At 44.4% G+C, this 27821-nt stretch overlaps 1 protein-coding gene and 1 pseudogene across 1 annotated transcript in view; one reads left to right on the plus strand and one right to left on the minus strand.

The window, feature by feature from the left end:
* Nucleotides 1–27821, minus strand: part of LOC136673427 (receptor-type tyrosine-protein phosphatase delta-like) — a 109961-nt gene that overhangs the window by 69124 nt on the left and 13016 nt on the right. The window contains 1 exon segment of the mRNA XM_066648892.1: nt 1268–1456. Within this exon segment, the coding sequence (XP_066504989.1) occupies nt 1268–1456 (189 nt within the window).
* LOC136686571 (tumor protein D52 pseudogene) lies at nt 8264–9186 on the plus strand (annotated as a pseudogene).

The following is a 27821-nucleotide window of genomic DNA, read 5'->3' on the forward strand; positions in this document are numbered from 1 at the left end:
CGAGATCATCAGAAAAATGTGTCACTTTAGCTTTTTAAGCACAAAATAATGATGGGCAAGACGTTATTTTAAGGGACACATACCTGGGGGTTTATTTAGGTCTGAGTTCAGTAAAAGCCCAAACTGGACGTTTATAAATGGTTATAGATGTTTAAACTTAACTAAAACAATATTATACTGTATATCGCTCTAATACTCTCTGCACTGCACTCCTTCACACCACTGACACATCCCAAATGCCCCATTATTTCTTGACTTGACAAATATTGCTTTTCTACAGTCAAATGTTTTCTGATTTCAAATGCTTTATTTACCAAATATTTCTGTGGTGCCATGTTTGTAGATGTTTGTACCAACACTGGAGTCATGTGGGTGGACCCCAACAATTTAACCCTTGCTCCGACTGATGGAGATTTACTTAAAACAATTTTTATATAACTTTTCAATGACTTTTTAAACTCGTACCTGCTCTAAAACAACGATTTCCAGATGTTACTGGACATTATTTAGAACCTACTGTGGCCAATTTGCATTTCTAGGTCTTGCTATTATTATTAGACCTCAGAGAAGAGTCTAAATTAGGCTTTACTGAACCAGTATGTCTTCCTTAAAATAAAGTGTCCACAGTAATAATAAGAGTTAGATGTAAGACATGGACAGGACATTGATTTTTTCTGCTGGGATTATTTCTGTAAATCACACTCTGAGTGAATTAGAAAACAGCATGAACCACGTGGCAGTGACAAAAAAAGTGTTTGGGGTGGTCTCTTTTATTCTGAATGGAGCCCAATGTTTGGAAATTAGTTTAGAAGGAGATAGATAAAGGGAAATAAATGAGAGAAAAGAAAAGAGAAAGAGTATGTTTTGGTCACTTACTGCAATGGAGCAGTAGAAGGTAAATGGTAGAAAAACAAATAATAATAATATAATAATAATTAAAAAAAAAAAAAATAGAAACAATTGTAGAAAAGACCGCAGTCACAGCAGTGAGTCATGGGTAAGGGTCATGAGTTCAGACACAAACAAAAAAAAAAACACGCGCACTCTCAAACACACACATTAACACACGGATAAAACGCAGAATGGGGCTGAGAAGAAGACAATGGCATCACCTACAGAGAAACTGAAAGGTGTAAAGAGGTAGAAATATAATAACAGTAAAAAAATAATAACACAAACAGATCAAAATAAACAGAGAGAGGGATGAAAGGAAGAGGAGGAGCTTGTCTCTGGGCGGAGGAGTGTGTGGGGAGGCTGGGAACTGTACCTGAGCGGAGCTGTTTGATCCGGCCGTTGTTGTTGCTGGTGTTTACTGGGAGAAAGTCTTTGAACCAGGAGATGTCCGGGTCGGGGTTCCCGCTCGCGGCACACAGCATCGTGGCTGTCCGAGTCCGCTCCACCACCTTCAGCTGGGGTCCCATGTCTATGGTGGGAAAACCAGAGGGCAACTGGTCCTCTGAAAAAAACAGAAGCATCAGGAAAGGTGTTACACACACACACACACACACACACAGCACTGCAGTGTAAAAACAAGCGATGTTTGAAACATGTTCTCGCATTAAAATGTAAAAATGTACATTAAGGAAGTCAAGTCCCCACATTGTGAGTGTTAAAACAGGTCCTTGCAATGTGATGAAAACCTACGACACCTCCCCCCACTAACAAATACACACACAGTCTCGATTAAACAAGGTCAATCAAACACAAAGAGCTCAACAGGCCTTCGGGGTCTGGTACAGAGAAGAACAGCATCTGTTGTTAAAAATGATGAATTAACGGAACATTCCCTTTTTCGACCTGGACATTTCCATCTGTTTAAACTGTCCTCTCTTCCAAATGACCACGGTACAAGCCTAAAAACGTGTACCTGCTCTCGGAAAACAGCAATAAAAATAGAGCAACTTTGACTACTATTATAAATGAGGTTTATCTGAATATTCGTTTTGTGTCTTCGCTGTTTTATCTCGTTTAAAGCCTCGTTAGAACACATTTAGAACTGTATCAGGGGACATTTGTTATTAAACGTTGTGCACGACTCTTCTGTGAGGAAACTCCTTCATCTAGATGCCATTACAATCTCCGCCAGATGCTCTTTTCCAGCGGGAGGTGACATCAGCCTGGAAAATCGTGGAGGTTTGTATCCAGACGGGACTAAAATAGATACAGTCAGAAGTAACATGAGCCAGGAGCACCAGGGAAACAGGACCCACTGCCCCCATGTGTTTTTGCTTTTGTGTTTACACTCCGACATGTTATTAACAATGCACTGACAGACACCGCCATGTTTTAGCATTCCTCATATTCAACTATGTCCTTCATCATCGTCATCATTCCATGGGTGCTTTAAATATCAAGACGCCTGGTTCCATTGACCACCACTGGGAAGAAATCTAATCACTTTATATGAAGAGAAACAGAACACAAAGTGCTGAAGTGTTTTGACTGTGTACACACTTCAACCCCAAACACACACACACACACACACTAACTCCACTCGACATCCAAATCACAATGTGCCCCATTTCGCCCAAAACGATGGCAGCAAAGGCGTGTACGATGTAAATATAAACAGAACGTGGTTGGCATGACGATAGTCAGAGTTGGGTACCTGGAGCACACTTCTGAGTGTTTAGATTTGGTTAATTATCTCTCTCTCTCTCTCTCTCTCTCTCTCTCTCTCTCTCTCTTTCACTTTCTTTTTCTTGGAGAAGTTTCCGTCATTAATTTTGTACGAGCATGCCACCTTGACACCTACTGTCACGAATAAACTCAGACAAACATCACCTCTGGCTCAACAGAGACAGAGAGACAGAGAGAGAGAGAGAGAGAGAATGAAAAAGAAATGATAAGTTAATAAAAATAAACCAAAAAAAAAAAAAAACAACGAGAAAGCAAACAGATAAGTGTAAGAAATGAGAGATTAAATGACAAACTGTTATTGATGTCCAGACATTTTTGATGAACGTTTTTGTTGATTTCAGTCACTTATTATTTTGCCAGAACCTGTCTGGACATGTTTGAGAATTTATTCTGAGACCTCTTTCCATAAAACACAGTCTTTACTCTCTGCCGCTACACGCAGCCTTAAACTTCCTGTAGTCAACACACTCACTGCTTAGAAGTTTTAGGGCCACGGCATTGAAAAATAAAATAAAATTTCGAGAATAAAGTCAGAATCTTGCGAGAATAAAGTCAGAATCTTGCGAGAATAAAGTCAGAATATTTAGAGAAACACTGTTTCTGTATCTTTGTAATATTTAGACTCCCAGTTTGTGCGCTTGAGTTGTGAAAGAAGCAGTCAATTAAGTGGAGAAGTGTTTATTAAACGCTTCCATCCACATGACAACTATTCTGACTTTTTTCTATGAATTTTTCTGACTTTATTCTCAGAATCTTTTTTTTTTCCCCAGTGCTGTGGCTCTAAAACTCTCTTATATTCACTCTTCGTCTGTCTTTCCTCTTGTCTGTCCTCTTCTCCTTTTGTGAACACAGAAGTTACTCGGGATGCTCTGGAGCAGCTGCCCAGGAGCCTATGGTCACCGTATGCAATGCCAAGCATGACCTAGAGTGATATAAACCCCCTGAACGCTCAGCTGTGGTGCAGTTTAATTATATTCTCTGGGGCTTCATTAAATACATTTCAGAACTATTCTTCCAACACCAGTACCTGACCTGCGTGAAGGTCTGCTGCCATCAGATCCTCACAGCAATGTTCCACCCTCTGGTGTAAAGCCTTCTCAGAAGATCATGGTGATTATACACAACTGTGTCCACTGTGTGGCTCAATTCACTCGTTATAAAGTGTGTCTACATACGTTTGCCCTCAATGTCTTTTTTGGTTGATTCTTATTCATGATGATGACACCTTTAATCACAGCCGTATTATATCCCCCACCATGAAGAGTGAGGCCTATTCACGGCATTGTTCCTGGTGCTCATCGTTCAGTAGAAGAGCAACGGAGGGCTGTGATTGGCTGCCAGAGCGAGCCAGGCTCATTAGGCAGGATTTGCGGAGGATTTTAAAAACCTGGACGGGCGATTGCTGGGCTGTTGTTTCTGAGGCTGTTATCGCGCTGTTTCAGGACGATGTATTTCAGACGAGATTAAGACACTTCCAGTTGATGTGTGCAGCGTAATGAAGATTTAATTTTTACAGTCAACACTTTATTAACACAGCAGATCTGCAGCATGAAGAGTGGAGTATTTTTCCATGCATTGTGGATTTACTTTAATATTATTCATTCATTCATTATCTGTAACTCTTATCCAGTTCAGGGTCACGGTGGGTCCAGAGCCTACCTGGAATCATTGGGCGCAAGACGGGAATACACCCTGGAGGGGGCGCCAGTCCTTCACAGGGCAACACACACTCACATTCACTCACACACTCAAACCTATGGACACTTGAGTCATCAACCAATGTGTTTTTTTGGAGTCTGGGAGGAAACTGGAGCACCCGGAGGAAACCCATGCAGACACAGGGAGAACACACCACACTCCTCACAGAAAGTCACCCGGAGGAAACCCACGCAGACACGGGGAGAACACACCACACTCCTCACAGACAGTCACCCGGAGGAAACCCACGCAGACACAGGGAGAACACACCACACTCCTCACAGACAGTCACCCAGAGGAAACCCACGCAGACACAGAGAGAACACACCACTCCTCACAGACAGTCACCCGGAGGAAACCCACGCAGACACAGAGAGAACACACCACACTCCTCACAGACAGTCACCCGGAGGAAACCCACGCAGACACAGAGAGAACACACCACACTCCTCAAAGACAGTCACCCGGAGGAAACCCACGCAGACACAGAGAGAACACACCACACTCCTCACAGACAGTCACCCGGAGGAAACTCCCAATAGGCTGCTCTAAGCTTTTGGATTAAGTTATCTGGTTAAGTGAAAAAGCCTGACTCTGGCTCTAAGCTCCTGGTTTGACCAAACACTGCCCCGTGACAATAACACATTGTCCACAGTTTAGTTGTAAAATCCAGGAGTTGTTGATTATTAAAGACCATCTGCTCAGAGTCTGGTGTTGATTTCTCAAGAGCAATGTATTGTCTTTGTATATTTTGTGTGTGTGTGTATGAGAGAGAGAGAGAGAGAGAGAGAGAGAGAGAGAGAACAGGAATCCTCTAGAGTGACTTCAAGGTCAATGTTTTTCTTTAAAACAAGTGAGACTCTTCATTACTGAGTACTAGCCTTCAGATCAAACACAAATTAATACATAAACTGAGTGTGTGAATGAATGAATGAATGAATGAATGAATAAACAAAGAAGGAAATGAACGAATGAATTATTGAATAAAGAATGAAAAAAGCCATTGAATAAATAAAATAAAGACATAAATGGACAAATCAACATATTAATTAATAAAATGTATAAATGAATGAATGAATTGCTGCATGCGCGAATGAAAAAGTGGCTAAAAAATTCATACTCTCAGTGAATCTGAGATTCTGTTGGTGTCTGCTTGGCTTTTTAACCCTGGGTTTATTGTCATTATTATTAAGATAATTTATTGAATATATTTTGTGGGGCTCGGGGGGTTTATTTTGTGCTAAAGGCGCTAATTGTCAGCGGGACGTCGTTATCTCCAGCTGCTCTGAGTGTCAATCAAAACCCCTGATGCTCCTGAAGTCCTCGGGTGACGTCCACCGAGTTTGGGAGTTTTTCTCCTGAGCGGCTGGTGGCACCGTCGCGAGAGGAATAACAACTAACTTTAATAAACGACAGAAAAAAACAACAAAAAACAACGCTGCGCAAATTTATTTACCACTTGTTTAAGTTAGATTTTATAATGCATTTTACGTTTTTATATTTATTTTATATTTAATATTTCATTATTTCAAGATTGTTTTTGCAATACTTATTCTATAAAAAATTAGCTTATGTTACGTGAATAAAACTATTGAAAAAATCTATTTATATAAAAAAGAGAGTAAGAAACCAGAGTCAGAGAGAGAGAGAGTAAAAGGGAGAGAGAGAGAGAGAGTAAAAAAAAAAAAGAGAGAGAGAGAGAGAGAGAGAGAGAGAGAGAGAGAGAGAGAGAGAGAGAGAGAGAGATGGAAGGTGGAGATTGTGAAAGTTACAGGATGTGAGCGCTAGCAGACTAGCTGCGTTTGTCTTTACAGCGACTCCTCAGATAAAAGCGAGGAGCTCTTTTAAGTGTCTTGTGTTTCTTTGATATCAAGGACAAAAAGACTATGATTGAATCTCTCAGGTTCTCATGTCCCACTGGAGAACCAGGTGCTTAGTGGACGTTAAATGAAGAAAACGCTGAGTGGTGGCAAACCAGAGGAAAACTGTCCCTTAGCGACGATTTAACAGGTCACAGGCCATCAGACGGCCGGAGAAAAACCTCGTATCTCCACCGTTAGCCTTTAGCCAACCTTATCTGAGATGGAGGGGGCCATTAAGTTTGAGCACGCTCCATTAGCGGCCCGTATGATCCACGCTAATCACCATAATCTGCAGAGTGCTGACCTCAGCACTGTACCACTCTCTCAGCAGCATGCTGCCAACTGATTAGCCTAGCGACTAGCACCTAGCTACAGTAGCCTCGGTAGTCCTACATCTCCTTTTACCTTCATTCCCTGTTTTGTCTGTTTTGCAATGTGTTATTTGAATACTACAAAAGATAACTGTTAATGAAATATACATATGGTTCAGTAGTCCCTGAATGAACAAGTTTATGCTTCATACAGAGGATTACTTAGGTTTTACATGGTCTCTGTCCATTAAAAAACATGTATCTCCATTTTTGTGAACGTTTAGTTAACTACATAATTTGAACACAGCAGCTCCTTCATACTGTGTGAAGGTTTCATGCTGAATGGACCAATAGAAATGTTCCAAAATGACTAGGAATACAGTCTTTTTACATTGACTTCATAAATGTCTTTGTAGTGTAACTGTATGTAGGAGTAAACGGTTGTAGCCTGTGTCCATCAGATTTACAGTTTTATAAAGCAGTGCTGAGTAAACACCTGAGTTAAATCTAATCTGATGAAGCTCAATTTGTCTCTTACATCAAACTAAATGCACTGACTTTGAACAGATAGACTTTCAAATATCAGAAAATAAAAAAGTGAGACAAATTTTGAAGTATTACATTGACTTATGTGATTATGCATCACACACACACACACACACAAAGCATAACGTGAAACTCTCTGCAGGAAGAGCTGCTAATGAAATGGAGCTAATTGACTCTCTGGTGAGGTAGTCTAACACTCTGATGTGATTATCCCCTGCTTACTCAGTCTAACTCAGCAGTGTGTGTTTAACTGAGAGAGGGAGAATAAAGAAAAACTGGTGTTCCTATCTCTACAGGAGGCGTTTCATTACAACTTCAGCGTTAGCACAAAGTGATGATAACACTTAGCATCCTGATGCTCTCGCCCTATGGCGTCCACACTGTGAAAGCTTACTGTAAAATTCTGGCCTTATGTTGGAACATTACGCTCAGGATTTGATGCCATTCAGCCACGAGAAACGTGAGCGTGATCAGGTGCCAATGTAGCCCACTCTAGCCGACGCTTGACATTAAGCTTGATGACCTTAGGTATTTGTAGTTCTCTCTCTCTCTCTCTTTCTATATATATATATATATATATATATATATATCTGTCTCTATCTCTCTCTGTCTCTCATCTCTCTCTCCCTGTCTTTCTCTCTCTCTCTCTCCCTGTCTTTGTCTCTCTCTCTCTCATTCTCTCTCCCTGTCTTTGTGTCTCTCTCTCTCACCCTCTCTCTCTCTCATCTCTCTGTCTCTCTCTTTCTCTCGTCTCTCTCTCTGTCTCTCTCTCTCTATTTCTCTATCCCTGTCTTTGTCTCTCTCTTTCTCTCTCTCTCTCATTCTCTCTCTCTCTGTCTCTCTCTCTTTCTCTCGTCTCTCTCTCTCTCTCTATCCGTCTTTGTCTCTCTCTCTCTCATTCTCTCTCTCTCTCTTTCTCTCTCCCTGTCTTTGTGTGTCTCTCTCTCACACCCTCTCTCTCTCTCATCTCTCTGTCTCTCGTCTCTCTCTCTCTATTTCTCTATCCCTGTCTTTGTCTCTCTTTCTCTCTCCCTGTCTTTGTGTGTCTCTCTCTCTATGTTGAGCTCTCTCTCTCTCTCTTTCTCTGTCTCATCTCTCTCTCTCTCTCTCTCTCTCTCTCTCTCTCTCTCTCTCTCCGCTTCACTCACTTTAACCGTCGCCATGTTTCACTCACACAACTGAAAACACGGGCAGGAGCATCCTCAGCGGTGTGCAGCGCGTGCAGCTCCAAACTCTCGGAGCTCAGGAACGAAGTCAGAAAAACGGTGAAATAACACCCGACGTTTGGGACTGTCCAGCGGCATGGAGGAGTCAGAGCACGGTACTCAGGGACAAGACTCCATACCCGAGGTTGGTGAGGATGCAGTAGCCACAGTTGGGCAGACGGGCCCCATCCCTGCTCTTTCTGAAGAGGAAAAAGAGGTGTTACACAATGAACTAGTCAAGGTGGAGGAGGAGATCCAGACTCTCTCTCAAGTGTTGGCGTCGAAGGAGAAGCAGGTGGCAGAGATCAAGCGGAAGCTGGGCATCACTCCGCTCAATGAGCTCAAGCAGAACTTGAGCAAGGGCTGGCAAGAAGTCACCACCTCCACTGCGTACAAGAGGACCTCAGAGACACTGTCCCAGGCAGGACAGAAGGCTAGTGCAGCATTCTCCAGTGTAGGTTCAGCAATCACCAGAAAACTGGAGGATGTCAGTATACGATCCATACAGCACTCAACTAGCATGCCTGTTATGAGGAACACTCCCACCTTTAAGTCATTTGAGGAGAAAGTGGATACTTTAAAGACCAAGATGAGTCCCACAACATCAACCAGTGAGCATGAGGATGTTCCCAATTCGCTGCCTAATGCAGAGCCAATGGTGGAGCAGCCGGAGGGGACAACTGTCCAGAGCCCAGAGCTGCACTGAGGATCTTCCAGTGGCTTCACTACACTGATCTTTAAAACTCCACCACTCCACCGCCTTCCTACTTCCCTCTACTGCTCCTATCTCAGTGTCATAAGATAACTGAAGACCAAAAACTAAATCTCTGTATTTTTGTTTTGTTCTGTTTTCCCTCCTTAAAGTGCATTCAAATGTTAGACACGTTATTTTTACAGTATATACTCCAAGCCTAGTTAGTGAACACACAGAATATATTTATTAAACAGTTTTGTGCCTCTCTCTCTCTCTCTCTCTCTCTCTCTCTCTCTCTCTCTCACCCCCACCCTCTTTCTAAAGCAGGGGTTATTCTTTGCGGAGAATCCCCTCAGGGCTATAATGCGATATATTTGTCGGACGGTTTGTGAGCGGATACAATCTCCTTAGACGAGCCGTCACAGGTCAGATGCATTGTGGGCCGGGGTATCCCTCCTGCCCCCCAAAAAAGGAGGGATTACCAGCTATGGAAGAATAGAAGAAGAAAAACCTCCTGGAGTATGACATCTATCCGTCTTCTATTTTCCGCTTTTGTGGCCCGCGGAGGGTTTAAAGCACTTTCGGCCCAATCCTCCGGCAGATAAGAGCTTTTACCGCCAGCAACAAAGGTCCAGTCGAGTGCATCCCTCCCTCTTTTCTTTCACTCTCCCTCTCACTCTCTCTCTCTTTTCCTTTTCACTCTCTCTGGGTTTGAAAGCTGACAGAGCATCGATTGGGGGTTTATTTCCTATCACTGCAAATAAAAGGAGGAAACAGCAGAGAGAGCCAATGATCGCCATGGGAAACAGAGAGGGAGAGAGAGAGAGAGAGAGAGAGAGAGAGAGAGAGAGAGGAGAGAGAGAGACAGTGAGAGAGAGAGAGAGAGAGAGAGAGACAAAGACAGAGAGAGAGAGAGAGAGAGGAGAGAGAGAGAGAGAGAGTGAGAGAGAGACAGAGAGAGAGAGAGTCAGAGAGCTCAACATAGAGAGAGAGAGAAAGAGAGAGACAAAGACAGGGATAGAGAAATAGAGAGAGAGATAGACGAGAGAAAGAGAGAGAGACAGAGAGAGATGAGACAGAGAGAGAGAGAGAGACAGAGAGCTCAACATAGAGAGACAGAGATGAGAAAATGGAAAGCCACTGTTTGTCTTTTTCACTTTCTCTTTTCTCAATAATTTATTTCTCTTTTTTTAATCTGTTAGTTTTTTCTTTTGAACTTCTGTTCCCATTTCTCTCTCTCTCTCTGTCTTCTCTCTCTCTCTTTCTCCGTGCCCAATTCTCTTACATTGACATTTTTCCCTTAATCAGCTTCTCTCTCTGCCTTTGCTCTTTTTCCCCATTTTCTCTCTCTCTCTCTCTCTCTCTCTCTCTCTCTCTCTCTCTCTCTCTCTCTCTGTGTGTGTCTGTGTGTGTGTGTTTTAATTGAGCTGCACTAATTAAGACACTGTTCCTGAACACAATGGGGTCCACAGAGTCAGAGAAAAAGCAATCAAGAAAAAAAAGTGGAAAAGAAAGGAAAAGAGGGAGAGAGAGAGAGAAAGGCATAGACTCTCCCTCAGAGACACAGGAGGAGCACGAGAGGTCGAGGCAAATGAAAAACGATGACGAGGTCGTGATAAATCACACGTTTCCCACGCGGCTAAGAGACCACCACACGGACGGGAAAAGGCCAACAGACAGACGGTCGACCCACTGACTCTCACAGAATAAATCAAAAAGGGTCAGGCAGTAAAAAATGCCCATTCAAATATGAAGCAGTGCTTTTATTTGTGTGTGTGTTCATCGTTGAGGTTCATGTGCATTAAAGGTTTATAAAGCTTACTCTTTAAAGTTGCAGTCAGTGATTTTCACCAACAATAAGGAGCATTGTTAAAGAATATATACAGAGGTCAGCATTACTTCATATTTCTACATATGTTCTATAAAGCGCTACTTAGTCCCTAAATGAATCAGTTTATGCTCCATGGAAGGGGTCCCCAATATGTGGCCATGTCTAAAGCAGGTGTGGTACACATCTAGGTCACTAAGTGCCAGTAAAATGGCGTTCACATTAACATTAGCATTAGGTGAGTAATGTTTGTTTGATTGAACTTAAGCTATTTTTCCTAAGACCATTCTTATCTGCATTGGTTGCTGTTACGCTAACGTTTAAGAGCAGGCGTTTAGCTCTTTTATTAGCATGCTAGCAGTGCTAACTACTTACTGTGATGTTGAGGTCTGGGCTCTGGGGAGGTCAGTTCATTGATCTGAGAATCTCCATCTGCTTCTTTGTTTTAAATTCTCCTTTTGCCTTCTCTCATCAGCTGTGTGTGTGTGTGTGTGTGTGTGTTAGTTTGCTAAGTTATTAGCAGGCTAGCACGTGCAGAATGGAACTTAAGTCATATTTTCTGTGTAGTTATGAACACTTAGACCCCACATCGCAGCGCTTACAACAAAGACCTACTCCAACGTGACCCAGAAGTTTAGTGATGAGGAAATGAACACACGTCCCCTTATACGTGCCTCTCTCTCTTTTTTTTCCCTCCCTCCTCCACTCATTCTATCCGGTGATGTATTGAGTTATGTTTTCTTTGGCGTTGGAGATGGCGAACAGTTAATTGTGCTTTTGTTTCCTCCAGAACAGATCTACTCAACCAAACACAGAAGTGCTCTTCATTAACAGCGTTATTCCACTCTCTGCCAAATGTATGACGACATTTATTCTCTCTCTCTCTCTCTCTCTCTCTCTCAATGCTCTGTCCTCCTGGTTCTGGTTGTGGTTCTGGTTGTTGTTGTTGTTGTTTCGCTGCCCTCCTGCCGGTGCTGTGTGATAAAGAGGTTATCTTTAATTTTGTGCTGCTCTCTGTAAAGTGACAGGACGCTAATCTGCCCACCGCCTGCTTTTATCTGCGAGGGGCAGCGTGTTCATAATCTCCTCAAAATGTTTCTGCTTTTCCACAGAAAGTGTGAACCGACAGAGAGGGAAATACTCTCTTATTGACTTATTTATTTATTTATTTTTTATTAATACATTCCTCTTATTTATTAGGACAGAAGGTGTTGGTTTGTTTGAACGGTGTCTGAAACGCTGACATGGCGGCACTTTCTGAGGCCGTGGACATTAGTGTTGAGATCAGCGCGGTGATCAATGACGTGGTCAGCTCTGATTTCTTTAACGCGCTCACTTTTCTCATGAAGTTTATGGGCACAGGTTTGGTTTGGTTTGGAGATGCCAAGTCTTAGTGTTATGCTGTAGACTCCAAATGTATCTTGAGATCCAGGGGCTGGTCACACAACACACCTAAGTTCAGTCATTCATTCATTGTCTGTAACCCTTATCCAGTTCAGGGTCGCGGTGGGTCCAGAGCCTACCTGGAATCATTGAGCGCAAGGCGGGAATACACCCTGGAGGGGGCGCCAGTCCTTCACAGGGCAACACAGACACACACACACATTCACTCACACACTCACACCTACGGACACTTTTGAGTCGCCAATCCACCTACCAACGTGTGTTTTTGGACTGTGGGAGGAAACCAGAACACCCAGAGGAAACCCACGCAGACACAGGGAGAAGACACCACACTCCTCACAGACAGTCACCCGGAGGAAACCCACGCAGACACAGAGAGAACACACCACACTCCTCACAGACAGTCACCCGGAGTGGGAATCGAACCCACAACCTCCAGGCCCCTGGAATTGTGTGACTGCAACACTAACCTGCGCCACTGTGCCGCCCGCACACCAACGCTTTCCCCTTAAATATGACACTTAAGGCCTAACAGATTTTTCACGGAGGTAGAATGTTATTGTTTCCATGGAAACCGTTGTTAACATGCACTCACTCTGATGCCTGTTATCGCCTGTTTTCTACCAGCTCACAAACTTATCAGAAAAAAAGTAGAAGAAAAGAAAAGTAGAAAACCAAATTCCTCCAAACCCAAAATAAAGGAAAAGATAATCCTTGTGGAGGAACACAATAAAAGACCTGTGAAACTCGGCAAATGATGTGGCACACTGTTGACTTACGGACGTGAAATACCTCGCCTTTTATTGACTGAAGGATCCCGTAGCATTGAATCGGAGAGCAATCATTAACTGCATCGCAGCAGGAGGAGCACAGCTGTGGAGAGTAGCGTGATCCAACTCAAGACGATGAAACAAATCATGGATCAAGTGCCGATCAAATCTATAATTTAAAATCAACTGCTCATCATTAAGCGTATCCGGTGGGATTCTCCCGATTGCGGAACTCTCTCCTCGGGATACGTTCATTTATAGGCCATGCTCCCGAGTTTCGGCCCCAGGTGTGTTTGGGATAAACGTTCTGTATTATATCGTTTGTCCAGGTGTTTTGATTTGAACTCTACCTATCCACCACCTGAACGTTCTGGAGCTGTGGGTTTAACTCCGATGTCCGTGCGAACGAGAAGCTTGTATGAATCCCACATTCCTGTGAGAACGTTGAGGATATCTTGCATGTTTTCAGCTCGGGTTTCCTTCGTTCCTGAGGCTGAGTAACACTGGCATGAACAAACGACAGAGGCAAGGCCGGACAAGACACAACAACGCATTCTTCTCTGACACCCCTTCACCTGATCTGTCCATCCTGCAGCGTCTCTGAGGACTTGCAGGTGTTTAGTGTGTCGCCTCACGGCCAGATTCTGCAGATACTAGACACAAGGTCAAAGCAGATGACCTCTGACCGGAACGACCAGAGAGAGAGAGAGAGAGAGAGAGAGAGAGAGAGAGAGAGAGAGAGAGAGAGAGAGAGACTGAGAAACAGTGAGAAAGAGAGAGAGAGAGAGAGAGAGAGAGAGAGAGAAACAGTGAGAAAGAGAGAGAGAGAGAGAGAGAAACAGTGAGAAAGATGAGAGAGAGAGAGAGAGAGAGAGAAACAGTGAGAAAGAGTGAGAGAGAGAGAGAGAGAGAGAGAGAAACAGTGAGAAAGAGAGAGAGAGAGAGAGAGAAACAGTGAGAAAGAGAGAAACAGTGAGAAAGAGTGAGAAAGAGAGAGAGAGAGAGAGAGAGAAACTGAGAAACAGTGAGAGAGAGAGAGAGAGTGTGTGAGAAAGAGTGAGAGAGAGAGAGAGAGAGAGAGTGACGCTGGTAAGAAACTGGAAAATGAACTCAACAACAACAAAAACAACAGTGTAACAGAACCCTACGTGACCACTGCCCCACATCACATTCATTCCTGAAGATCATTACTAACACACACAACTGATTCCTACATTCCAACATTCCAACATATCCTTCTTATATTCCCAGGTATATTACAATATTACAGAATTTATATCAGCATTCCAAAATTATTATTATTATTTTCATATTCCAACATTTTTTCATGATTCCACTGCGGCAAAATGAATTCCAAAATTCCAACATGCATTCTTATATTCCAACATTTATTCAGACAATCCCACACGGATTCTAACATTCCAAATTACTCATAAATGTAACATTCCGAAATTGGTCCCAAAACTGTTTCAAATATTCCAAAATTCATTCCAATTTTCCAAAATGCATAGCAATATCGTAAAACAAATTCCAACTGTCCCAAATGTATTCTATTTTTGTAAGATTCACTCCAACTTTCCGAAATGGATTTCAACATTCCCGAATGTATTGTAACATTCCAAAGTTGATTCCAATATTCGCGATCGCATCTATTTCATATACAACACAGTTACACGCCTTTTAACTTCTTCTATTCGAGTTCCGTTTGCAATGTGTTAATTTACAGCCTCAGTGATTTATACCAGCACCAGCGATAACAGCATTCCGTACGGAGCGATTTACTCCGGAGAAGTGCTCACTGCAGTAAATCTCAGAGAGGGAGATGACCTGTGGGTAAACAGTGGGTGGTCACAGAGACAGAGAGTGGATGGAGGGAGGGTAGACACTGGCCTTGGCTTGTTTGTAAGTAATGACCCTGGACGAGAGAGAGAGAGAGAGAGAGAGAGAGAGAGAGAGAGAGAGAGAGAGAGAGAGAGAGAGAGAGAGAGAGAGAGAGAGAGAGAGCAGTGGATATTGTGCTGGTGCCTCTTTAATCCTGAGGGATTTGGAGAACAGATGAATGCTCCGAGTCAAACACAATCACTGACCCATTTACCGTCCAGCAGCAAACAGACTGACCCCCAAACAGAGTCTTAACTGGAGAGAGAGCAGCATCACTCTACAGCTCTCCTCCTCCTCCTCCTCCTCCTCCTCACTGCGCTCCGCTGGGCCGTGACCCTCACGTTACTGTTCAGTAGCTTACAGCATTCCAGGATCCCAGCTGACATTCCGGAATCAATCCCAACATTCCAAAATCGATTTCTAACATTCGGGACTCTATCCAGATTCTGTTCTAAGTTTCTAAACGTTATTCTCTCGCTCCAATATTGATTCTAACGTGAAGTGCATTTCTAACGTTCCGGGTCTATTTTAAATAAATAAATAAATAAATAAATAAGGTCTAATATAGACTTGGATTTCTTTTCCATCGCTGTGTAACACTTCAGTGTGAAAGAAAGAAATATTTAAGTCCAGTGTAGAAGTGAATCACTGTGAGGTCAGTGTGTGTGTGTGTGTGTGTGTGTGTGTGTGTGTTTATCGTTTATCTTTTCCTGTCAGTGTGGATACAGACAGATGAAGATAAAGTGGGTGGACACTGTGCTGGCTCTCATCATGCTCATCATGCTCCAAATCTGCAGTGTGTGTGTGTGTGTGTGTGTGTGTGTAAGGAAAAGCCTGACGCAGCTTTGATCATTAGCTTGTGAGTGGAGGCAGGTGTTATCTGTGCGGAGCTGACTGAGAGTGACAGCCTGCTGGGTTATGATTATTAACCCTTTACGGACAGGCTTTAAGAAAGCAGTGTATGCTTCCTGGTGGACACAGGGTGTGTGACGTCCACAGGAAGTCATAAAACGAAATGAAATGGTGTGGAGCAGCGGCACATGAGCATAAGGTCACTATGCTCTATGGCAGGCCTGGTCTAGAAGGGTATGAATCCCCTCAGGACTGCGCTGTGGAGCAGACAAGAGGAAAGAAATGAGGAGGTCCCCCCTTCTCCTACCGGGGTCAGAGTCTGTGGAGCTGATAAACCCAGGCTCCGAAGGCGAGGCTCTAATTCTGTGGCTAATTTGAGAAAATGACAGCAGGTTTAAAGGTGCAAATGGAGCTCTTTAAGGGGCCAAAGTATAAGAGCTGCCCTCAGACTGACCCCTGTTGACCCCGGGGTCGAGGAGGGAGAGAGCGCTCCTCTGAAAATCAAGTGCAGAGCTTTTCATTAGTGAGATTAATACATAAAAAATGACAGAGAGAGAGAGAGAGAGAGAGAGAGAGAGAGAGAGAGAAAGAGAGAGAGAGATAGAGACAGAGAGAGAGAGAGAGAGAGAGAGAGAGAGAGCCAGAGAGAGAGAGAGAGAGAGAGAGAGAGAGAGAGAAAGAGAGAGAGAGATAGAGACAGAGAGAGAGAGAGAGAGAGAGAGAGACAGAGAGAGAGAGAGAGACAGAGAAAGAGAGAGAGAGAGAGAGAGACAGAGAGAGAGAAAGAGAGAGAGAGACAGAGAGAGAGAGAGAGACAGAGAAAGAGAGAGAGAGACAGAGAGAGAGAGAGAGAGCCAGAGAGAGAGAGAGAGAGAGAGAGAGAGAGAGACAGAGAAAGAGAGAGAGAGATAGAGACAGAGAGAGAGAGACAGAGAGAGAGAGAGAGAGAGACAGAGAGAGAGAAAGAGACAGAGAAAGAGAGAGAGAGAGAGAGAGAGAGAGAGAGAGAGAGAGAGACAGAGAAAGAGAGAGAGAGAGAGAGATGATCTGTACATCGCTGCATCGTTCACACACACATGAGATCACACATTAAAGCCCTCTACACCTAGGTCTCTGGAGCCAGTGTGTGTTAGTGTTATGTGTGTGTTTGCGTGTGTGTAAGTGGGGGGCTGAGATCAAATAAAAAGATGGAGAGAGGGATATAAAGAGGATATGAGAGAGAGAGAGAGAGAGATTTGTGGAAAGAAAGAAAGCCGTTAGCATTAAATATAAACATAAATCACTTTGTAATTTTATAATTAATGTTATAATGTAGATCAAATGTAAATTTAAGCCATTATGCAAATCATTATATAATTAATTATATTAAAAAGGCGGAACCATTATAACTTTAAAGACTTTAAAGTGTAAATATTCACGATACCAACGATATAAAGAACAGCGTCTCTCTCTCTCTCTCTCTCTTTCTTCATCATATCCCCATCTTTCACATTTCTTTCCATTTTGTATCTCTCTCTCTCTTTCTCTCCCTCCTTTCTCACTCCCTCTGCTGCCTTCCTCATCCTCTTCTCCCTATTTCTCACCATTCTCCCCTCTCTCTTCTCTCCCATTCTTCCTCTGCCTCCTACACTTCTTTCCTTCTTCCTTCTCTCTCTCTGTCACCCTCAATAGCTCTCCCTTCCTCATGCTCTTCCCCGGTATCCCTCCTACCTCTCCGTCCATTAGAGGTGGTGTGTAATGTCGAGAGAGGAGTGTTTTCCCTCTCTACATTACCCTGATGGTGTGTTATGGCTGCTAATATTCAGAGTGGGCTTCAAACGACCCTGGGTTTTGTGCTTTGAAGAGAACGGTCCATCCGCTGGAGGACGGAGGCCATTAGGAAATAAACACACTCCTCTGGGAGGAATAAACATGACCTGAGCTTCTTGAGTAAAGGTGCTCTCTCTCTCTCTCTCTCTCTCTCTCTCTCTCTCTCTCTCTCTCTCTCTTTGTAACATAACACACTCAGTGTTACATATCAGTTAGATCTGGCTGAACTACTCATCGAATATTTTTTTCATTACACACTAATCTAGAGTACTCTGTGAGCGTTTGATGATGTCTGGTCAAGTGCTGGTGTTGGACAACAAGAATCACCCTGAATACACTGGGCGGAGCTCCATCACGCCACGGAACACCATTCCACTGCTAATAATAATAATCTGTGAGGAGTGTGGTGTGTTCTCCCTGTGTCTGCGTGGGTTTCCTCCGGGTGACTGTCTGTGAGGAGTGTGGTGTGTTCTCCCTGTGTCTGCGTGGGTTTCCTCTGGGTGACTGTCTGTGAGGAGTGTGGTGTGTTCTCCCTGTGTCTGCGTGGGTTTCCTCCGGGTGACTGTCTGTGAGGAGTGTGGTGTGTTCTCCCTGTGTCTGCGTGGGTTTCCTCTGGGTGACTGTCTGTGAGGAGTGTGGTGTGTTCTCCCTGTGTCTGCGTGGGTTTCCTCCGGGTGACTGTCTGTGAGGAGTGTGGTGTGTTCTCTCTGTGTCTGCGTGGGTTTCCTCTGGGTGACTGTCTGTGAGGAGTGTGGTGTGTTCTCCCTGTGTCTGCGTGGGTTTCCTCCGGGTGACTGTCTGTGAGGAGTGTGGTGTGTTCTCCCCGTGTCCATGTGGGTTTCCTCCAGGTGCTCTGGTTTCCTCCCACTGTCAAAAAACACGTTGGTAGGTGGATTGGCGACTCAAAAGTGTCCGTAGATGTGAATGTGTGTGTCGCCCTGTGAAGGACTGGCGCCCTCTCCAGGGTGTGTTCCCACCTTGCGCCCAATGACTCCAGGTAGGCTCCGGACCCACCGTGACCCTGAACTGGGTAAGGGTTTCCGATAATGAATGAATGAATAATAATAATAACAAAAACAACTCTGGAATAATAATATTATTTAGGAGATACAAGAGACTGTATGTTGCAGCAATAACATGTTCCCTGTGCATAGCCTCATACAGAAGCCACATGTCTAAGCATCTAGCTCCACAAGTGTATGTTATGATCATGTCCTACATTTCTGTATGCACTCTTCTATTTCCCACTGTGACCATAAACGCATGCCATAATCAAGAAGAAATATGTGCAGTTGTACAAGTAAAACTTCTCTGTATAAATGCATACTAATAAGAGCGGAGCAGCGTAATGCCCTGATTTATACTGAACAGAAGTCAGTGGATTATGCTTCTGGTGCTGAGGACATCTGCTCCTCCCTGAGTTTAGAAAGTTCAGCTTGGTTCCCCTTCACATCCTATTGTCGTCTACAGAGCTCTACAGAGGGATAAAGGCAAACAGCGGAGACGCACCTGAGAGCAGAGCTCTGATTAATAATTAAGGGCCGTGGGGCTGTGTGTGTGTGTGTGTGTGTGTGTGGAGATTACTCACTGTTGAACCAAAGCTACAGCGGACATCTCAGCCAAACGCAGGGGAACAAGGTTACATCATCCCCCTCCATTAAACAAAGGCAAGTTTGTCCCAGCTAAACCCCCTCCAAAATAAACCCCATTCCCGTGGCTCGGCTCGACCTGCATGCAACAGGGCACGATGACATCAGACGCTATTTCCAGCAGCACTAAGGGAAGAGGGGGGGTGTATTTTTTTTTTAAGTTTACCATACAGTGAGAGGTGACTGCTTACAAACGGGTCACAAAAGTCACATCCCACATCCAGTACAACCCTCCACACCATGGGGCTAAAAGAACGTGGAGCATCACCACACGGAAAAAAAAAGGAAATAGACACAAAAGAAGAAAATGGGGACTCTCTCAGAGCCCAGACCTCAGCATCACTGAAAGAAAAATGCACGGTTAAATGCAACCAACTTCTAAGAGTGAATTAAGCCCAGCCTCAGTGTCTCTACCCCCAGGACACACTACGATGGATGAGAAATCATCCTTTTAACACTAAGAAGTTTGAAACTTAACCTGAGGAGTCTCCAGGTCCCGGGATTTGAGCGTTAGAAGTGATTCTCTCGAGCCTCTATCAAAACAACAACACCTGTGTTCATCTCTAGCATCTCTCTCTCTCTCTCTCTCTCTCCCTCTCTCTCTCTCTCTCTCCCTCTCTCCCTCTCTCCACACACACTTCAGCTTCTAATTCCTCTCCTCCATCCCTCCAAGGCTGGAGAGTCCTCCTCCAGAGCATCATTAGTGAATTAAAACCAGCCCGGAGGAGGCGGATTAAACCGAGCAGAAAATGAGACCGGTTCGGACCGGATCACACACTTTACACACTTCTCCTCTCAACACGCGCTTTCCCTCTCCACACACACTTCTCCTATGAACCCTCTCCATCATACGGCTCTCTCTGAGCGATAAACTCAGGCACATTTCCACCCAGAACCCTGCCCTGAGAGTACATACGTGCCGCACTTCAAAATAAAATAAAAAAAAACCTCTCTCAGCAAGTTACCGGCTCCTTTTACTTTTCTAGCGTCCAGCTGTTGGTTCCCTGATCTTAGTCCTTTAATACCTTCACCACCATCTCAGATCCCGTGTTTTAGGCTTTAAAGTAGCCTTCTGTAAAGTTCTGAGTCTGTAAAGTGACTCAAAGTTAAAGGGACACTAGGTAAGACTTTTTTTTTTTGCTCTTTTGGGCAAATTCACTTTCACAGCACTGTCCTAAATATAAGGAGGTGGGAAAGAGGAGTGGGGGTGTTTTCCTACTCTCCTTGAGAAATGACATAGCACAGTTTCTGCAGTGCTGAGCCCAGAGTAGCAACGACAGAGGCTCTATTCACAACCTACTGTTCCTTTAAAGGTCTTAATAGTCAAACTCCTGTGATCACTTACAGCGCGGTTGGTGGAAGGGCATTTCCTTCGACAGCTCCTATTCTCTCGAATCACATTCCAGGGAGGATCAGGATTGCGAGCCGAACAGGTGTTGCATAATCCGGAGCCGAAACAGTTGCTTACGCTGGAATACGTCTAGAAACTCGCGGCTCATTTCCACTTGTTGGGAACCGTAACGTTGTTTAAACACAGTGTATTTCCTGCTGATTAAAATGTCTAGAATAGTAAAGGGTGTTAATCCGAGGCCCTGCAGGTCGTCAGCACAGTGCTGGTGTTTATCCTATGACAGGTCGAGCTCACGAGGGAGAGGGTGGTGAAGTGAAAACAGCGCTAAACTCTGTTTTAATATCAGCCCGAGTCCTGTAAAACCCCCACCTGAGACAACAATAAAACACAGATTTCGCACCTCATTAACAACACCACGACTCACGTCCGTCCCACAGAGTCTCAGCTGAAACATGGGATGTAATGATTTTAAGAACACATCAGTGCAAACAAAACCCAAGTTCATTTATATATAGAATTAATAATACCACAAAATATAGACCCCTACTCGTCATTCACCATGTTCCTCAGTGCTCAGGACCCCCACGGGACCCCCGGGTGGATCAGACTGGAGTTTTTAAACCCCTCTGTGTCACTGCTTGACCAGATGGACCAATGAGGTGGGAGTGTCTAACAGAGTGGACAGTGGGTGGACACAGAGACCTGTGACCCCTGAACCTGGCTATTTATCTTTCTGTGTACTTACAAACATAAGTATACATGCAGTGTCTAGTGATGCTTGGCATACTTTAGTCCATGTTTATAGCTAAACACACAGTATTCTGCAGGTGAGCCTATGCTGACCTGGGCATTTTGTTCAATGCTAATTGTCAGATGCTTCCAGAAGAAGCTTTCACATTAGTCTCTCTGCCCCTGAGCAAACTTCAGACCCTAAACATAGCTCTCTGATGGACTGTGCTTGTGATAAATGTGTAAATTTGCTGTTTGGCTGAACCGTTCCTCTGAAGAGAGCAGGTGGAGGGTGACGGAGAGAACAGAAAGCAGGCTAGCAGAGCACAATAAACCAGGCTTTGGGTTCTTCCTATAGACGCCAAGACAGCCTGGCTGTCGATTGTGTTGGGACGACGCTTTGAGAGCAAACCGGGGGCAGCGTCTGACTTATCTCTTCTCCCAGGTGAGCCGGGCCATTGTGGAGCCGCGGGGAAGTGTGAAAAGATTCAGCCGAAGTGTTAGAGTCAGCACATACAGACCGGGACGTGGTGGAAGTTTCCTTTTCTGCTGTTTGTGCTCTCTCTCTCTCTCTCTCTCTGGTTTTTGGAGGAAGTTCACATGCTGCCGCTTTTGTAATGGTTTTCACATTCACTGGAGTAATGTTCTGGCTCTTAGAGAAAGTCCTTCTCACACCGTAACTCTCAGCCCTGGCTCCGGAACATAATTAAAATGAGCGAGAATGGACTTAATGCAATGGCTGTGTCCCCAGAACGCTCTCCTGGCTGGAAATATTAAGTGAAATGATTTAGGATGTGGGGCGGCACGGTGGTGCAGCAGGTTAGTGACGCAATCACACAGCTCCAGGGGCCTGGAGGTTGTGGGTTCGATTCCCGCTCCGCGTGACTGTCTGTGAGGAGTGTGGTGTGTTCTCCCTGTGTCTGCGTGGGTTTCCTCCGGGTGACTGTCTGTGAGGAGTGTGGTGTGTTCTCCCTGTGTCTGCGTGGGTTTCCTCCGGGTGCTCCGGTTTCATCCCACAGTCCAAAAACACACGTTGGTAGGTGGATTGGAGACTCAAAAGTGTCTGTAGGTGTGAGTGTGTGAGTGAATGTGTGAGTGTGTGTGTTGCCCTGTGAAGGAGTGGCGCCCCCTCCAGGGTGTGTTCCCGCCTTGCGCCCAATGATTCCAGGTAGGCTCTGGACCCACCACGACCCTGAACTGGATAAGGGTTACAGATAATGAATGAATGATGATTTAGGATGTGTGTATTTACAGATGGGAATAAGCATGGTGGGTAGTAACTAATTACATATCCTCAACTATACTCAGAAAATAAAGGTAAGGCACCACAGTGACAGTTACTCTGACCCGTACTGTAGAACTGTAGGAAAATACAGGGTGAGCCGAAAGTCACAAGACACACTTTTATCCAAATACTGCAGCGAATAATGGGTGAGGGGCCTATCTTTTAGGCTATGACCGGGAACATGGCCGCCATCTTGAAAGCCGCCATATTGGATCAAGGGCAAGTTTTTCCAATGGGAAGGTGGACATGTAGCATATCAAAAAAAAGTGTATCCTGCGACTTTTGACTCCCTGTGTACGTCTGTTCCTCTTCTATTCATATTCCATCTCTAATTCAATTGCAGAATTGCCCCGCCCCCTCATCTGAGTCCCTTCAATCACAGCACAGGGCCCGCAATTATGTGAGAGCTAAAAAGACGAGGTTAAATGCAGTGAAACAGACACAAGGTGATCAGAGAACTGAGTAAAAACGGAGAAGAAAGAGAACTGAGTGAAAACGGCTAAAAACCAGAGCTTCTGCTCCTCGCTCCTCACTGCTGTGCGCTCGGGGTCGGGGTGAACAGCGAGCGGCTCATTATCATTTAAAGGAACAGGTGCTAAAACCGGCCATTCTGAATAAGGCTTTTTAAACAGGGGGAGAACGCTGCTGTGGTTTGATCCTTGTGGTATGTTTTCCAAAGCATGTTATAGCCATTTCATTAGGACCACTTGTGGAAAACATATAGACTACGTCCCTTTAAAAGGATCTGAATCTTATACAGTTTTTCACTTTAAAAATACTACACTTTATAATTTTGGCATGTAGATGGTATTTGAAGGAACTACACTGAACATGTCTCTGCTGATCAGCTGTAAACGCTGCTGGAGCTGAAACTCTGAGGTTGAACTATTGCTTTAACCTGAGCTGAGGCAGCGGTTTGTTGAGGCATAAACTCTGTCGATGCTTTTTGTTTTCCTGTCAGTGGACCCTCAAACTCACTGAGGTGGACTTTCTCCAAAAACGCAATACATACAGAAGGAAAATAAAATGAAAGACCCCTGTAATGCTGACCGAAGCCCTTTCAAATCCACTGAAGTGCATTAAAAAGCAGTTTTACAGTTACCCTTAGAAGTGTAGAAAGTTATGGAGTCAATATGCCGTCATATTTAAAGGTCCTGTCAGCCCTCTGGATCCGAGGGGGATTGATTCCGGGACCCCCTGCAGATACCAAAGCTGCAGATGCTTAAGTCCCGTATATAAAAGGGCGTAGTTGTTTGCATATAACCTACACACACACAGCCTCCAGTACACTTTAAATGTTCTCTGGATCACTGATCATTCCAAACACAATGGGAATGTTGGGAGCAGCACAGACACAGCCATCATTCCTGCCTTCTCTTGATTGTGGTGAATCCAGAGTCTACCTGGAATCGCTGGGTTCAAGGTCAGAAAACTGGACACACCACCAATCCATCACAGTCAACCCACCTACCACTATGTGTTTGGACTGTGGGAGGAAGCCCATGCAGACAGAAGGAGGGGAGAACACACCACACTCCTCACAGACAGTCACCCGGAGGAAACCCACGCAGACACAGGGAGAACACACCACACTCCTCACAGACAGTCACCCGGAGGAAACCCACGCAGACACAGGGAGAACACACCACACTCCTCACAGACAGTCACCCGGAGGAAACCCACGCAGACACAGGGAGAACACACCACACTCCTCACAGACAGTCACCCAGAGGAAACCCACGCAGACACAGGGAGAACACACCACACTCCTCACAGACAGTCACCCAGAGGAAACCCAAGCAGAGACAGAGAGAACACACCACACTCCTCGCAGACAGTCACCCGGAGGAAACCCACGCAGACACAGGGAGAACACACCACACTCCTCACAGACAGTCACCCGGAGCAGGACTCGAACACACAACCTCCAGGTCCCTGGAGCTGTGTGACTGCGACACTAACCTGCTGCACCACCACCGTGCCACCCATAACAGGGCAGTCTATATCCCTAATTTCCCTCAAAACATGACAACTGTATATTGTCAATAAAAGTGTGTGATGATAAATCCCACAGCACTGTGACATTTTTAATACAGTTTCCCCACACAAATGCAGTCAGGATTGAGAGTTCAGAGTCTGCACTTTCCACACTCGCCTCGCCACTCGTTTCAATGAGCTATGAGTCAGAAAAAAGTTCATAAAAATGTACGAGCATGTGTTTCCAGACCTGGCTCCGTGGGGGACAAAGGAGGGCGAAGGTAAAAGCAAAAGAAGCGGAAAATTGCAACCAGTTGTGGAGTTAAACCTGATTTTAATCTAAGAATTCCTTCAGTACGCAGGACCTGCACGTTTCAGGAGAGCCGTAAAAACAGACACCTGGGTCTAGACACTTTCCCAATGTTTCCCCTGTGTGTGTGTGTGTGTGTGTGTGTGGTGCTTAGTTGTTTGTGTGTGTTTGCTGTGTGTAGTGTGTGTGTGTGCAGGGTTTTCCTCAGCTGCTCTGAGAGTCACTTTTCACAGTAAAATCACAGTCGGAGCAGCAGCTGACAGACGGGAAAACCAGACAACCTTCAGACGTCTACACACACTCTCAGGTTACACACACACACACACCTTTCACACACTTGCTCCCAGACTGTGGGAACATTTCTGAGCAGAAAAATGACCGGTGAAATATGACAATGTTCTACTGAAAGGAAATAAAATGTGTAGACCTCTAGCCCTGCACCGTAAAGTGCGCACTAGTCATAAACCTGGAGATATTTACTCTGTCGTGTAGTGCACTGGAAAACTGTAAACTCAGTGTTTTCTTAGTGAATGTAAAATAAATAATATCTGTACAGGTGCTCATTACTGTGAGTGGGACATTACCAATGTCCTGTAATAACAAATGTGACTACTAGCACCCCTTTGTGGTGCAGTTCCTAAACGGGATATGTATTAGCACCCCTTGTGGTGAAAGTAAACATGAGTGAGTATGTTGTATTAGCACCCCCTTGTGGTAAAAGTAAACATGAGTGAGTATGTTGTATTAGCACCCCCTTGTGGTGAAAGTAAACATGAGTGAGTATGTTGTATTAGCACCCCTTGTGGTGAAAGTAAACATGAGTGAGTATGTTATATTAGCACCCCCTTGTGGTGAAAGTAAACATGAGTGAGTATGTTATATTAGCACCCCTTGTGGTGAAAGTAAACATGAGTGAGTATGTTATATTAGCACCCCCTTGTGGTGAAAGTAAACATGAGTGAGTATGTTATATTAGCACCCCCTTGTGGTGAAAGTAAACATGAGTGAGTATGTTATATTAGCACCCCTTGTGGTGAAAGTAAACATGAGTGAGTATGTTATATTAGCACCCCCTTGTGGTGAAAGTAAACATGAGTGAGTATGTTATATTAGCACCCCCTTGTGGTGAAAGTAAACATGAGTGAGTATGTTATATTAGCACCCCCTTGTGGTGAAAGTAAACATGAGTGAGTATGTTGTATTAGCACCCCTTGTGGTGAAAGTAAACATGAGTGAGTATGTTGTATTAGCACCCCCTTGTGGTGAAAGTAAACATGAGTGAGTATGTTATATTAGCACCCCCTTGTGGTGAAAGTAAACATGAGTGAGTATGTTGTATTAGCACCCCCTTGTGCTGCAGTTCCTAAAGGTGAGTGAGTATGTGAGTGAGTGAATTACAAGCCACTTCAATGAAATGCTTCATATCTAAAAAAATCTTCCCTTTTGAAGCTGGATTTCTTTCAGGTTAACCCTTCGGGTTCTCGAGGGTTACTGCTATTGTTCTGAATGTTATGCAAGTGTAAACAAACATTAAAATACAGAATGTAGTAGACAGTCACCCGGAGGAAACCCACGCGGACACAGTGAGAACACACCACACTTCTCACAGACAGTCACCCAGAGCGGGAATCGAACCCACAACCTCCAGGTCCCTGAAGCGGTGTGACTGCGACACTACCTGCTGCACCACCGTGCCGCCAACTGTGACCAAAAAACTCTTTTTATAAAATTCCTCTTTAAATGCTGCTCTTCAGTCGGACAGTGCTACAAAACTATGCAACTTGAGTTACAAATGAGTTTCTGTGGTAATTCAAAGAGTGAATAAAAACCTACAGACAAAGATGCAGAGCTTCTATATGTAAACAATCAGAGAGAACTGTGTTTCCCCACAATCGCTGACCATCCCTTTAAAACTGTTTTGAAGTCAACAGTGTGGATAATAAAGCTATGACGAACCTGCAGCTCCGATCTGAGCATTTAATCTCCACTTACAAACAACTGCAAATGAACTTTCAGAGGTACACTTTAAGACACTGCGGAGATGTCTGAACCTGGGCAAAGAGAAGAAAACGTCTGTTCAGCCTTCAAAAACTTAGCTGAGTAGATTTAGAGCGGACTTCATTATACTTCCATCAAAGCACTTAATGCAAATGAATTCGGTGAGTCTGCTAGTTCATCACTAATGGTGTTCCTCATCATGCTGAGGCCCAGTCGCATGCTAATAACATCCCTCACACTCTACACACACACACACACACACACACACACACACACACACACACACGACCCCTCTTGCCTCCTTTTGACGACGCAATTACATCAATCTGTTCTTTCTATAGGATCCGCCATCATGGCTTGAATTCCAAACAGTCGCTCACACTCATAACCTACATCTTACAACAGTGACCGCACCCCCCTCACCGTTTACCCAGCGCCTCTGGAGTTCACCGACATTTCTGCTGACGATGAAAATACACTGGACTCATTTATAAAGGACCACTGTATTTGTCAGAATGCTGTGAATTTGATTCTGTGGAAAGGACACACACTTTGGATTTGCACAGCTCTCACAAACATCCGTCCACTGAGACATGTGACGATCCCCCACCACTTATAATTATAAACTATTGCTCACTGCCGACTGCCCAGATCTGTCACATCAGCTGAGGGATGTCCATGCTCGCCTGCATTCTGTGCAGATAGATGTGGGAATGTGGAGCCAACCCCTTCACCCCGAGAGCGAGGACAATTTTGAGGACATCACAGAGGATCAAACTCGGCAGGTCAGCCTTGCGCATCTTTTACACAGTGATAGGAAATGCACAGGAAGGTGTAGCTCTGCATTCAGACGATGATGTAATAATGCTACTGCTGTAAACACGGTCACAAAAAGCTGTGTCTGGTGTGTGGAACATTATAATAACACAGAAGTGAATCTTGATATAACTATTATATTATTTTGTTTTATTATAGTCTTCTCTTTTCTTTACTAATTAAAAAGTATTTAATTTTGTATATGT

Source organism: Hoplias malabaricus, chromosome 2 (assembly GCF_029633855.1).
Source record: "Hoplias malabaricus isolate fHopMal1 chromosome 2, fHopMal1.hap1, whole genome shotgun sequence".
In the NCBI taxonomy this organism is placed as follows: domain Eukaryota; kingdom Metazoa; phylum Chordata; class Actinopteri; order Characiformes; family Erythrinidae; genus Hoplias; species Hoplias malabaricus.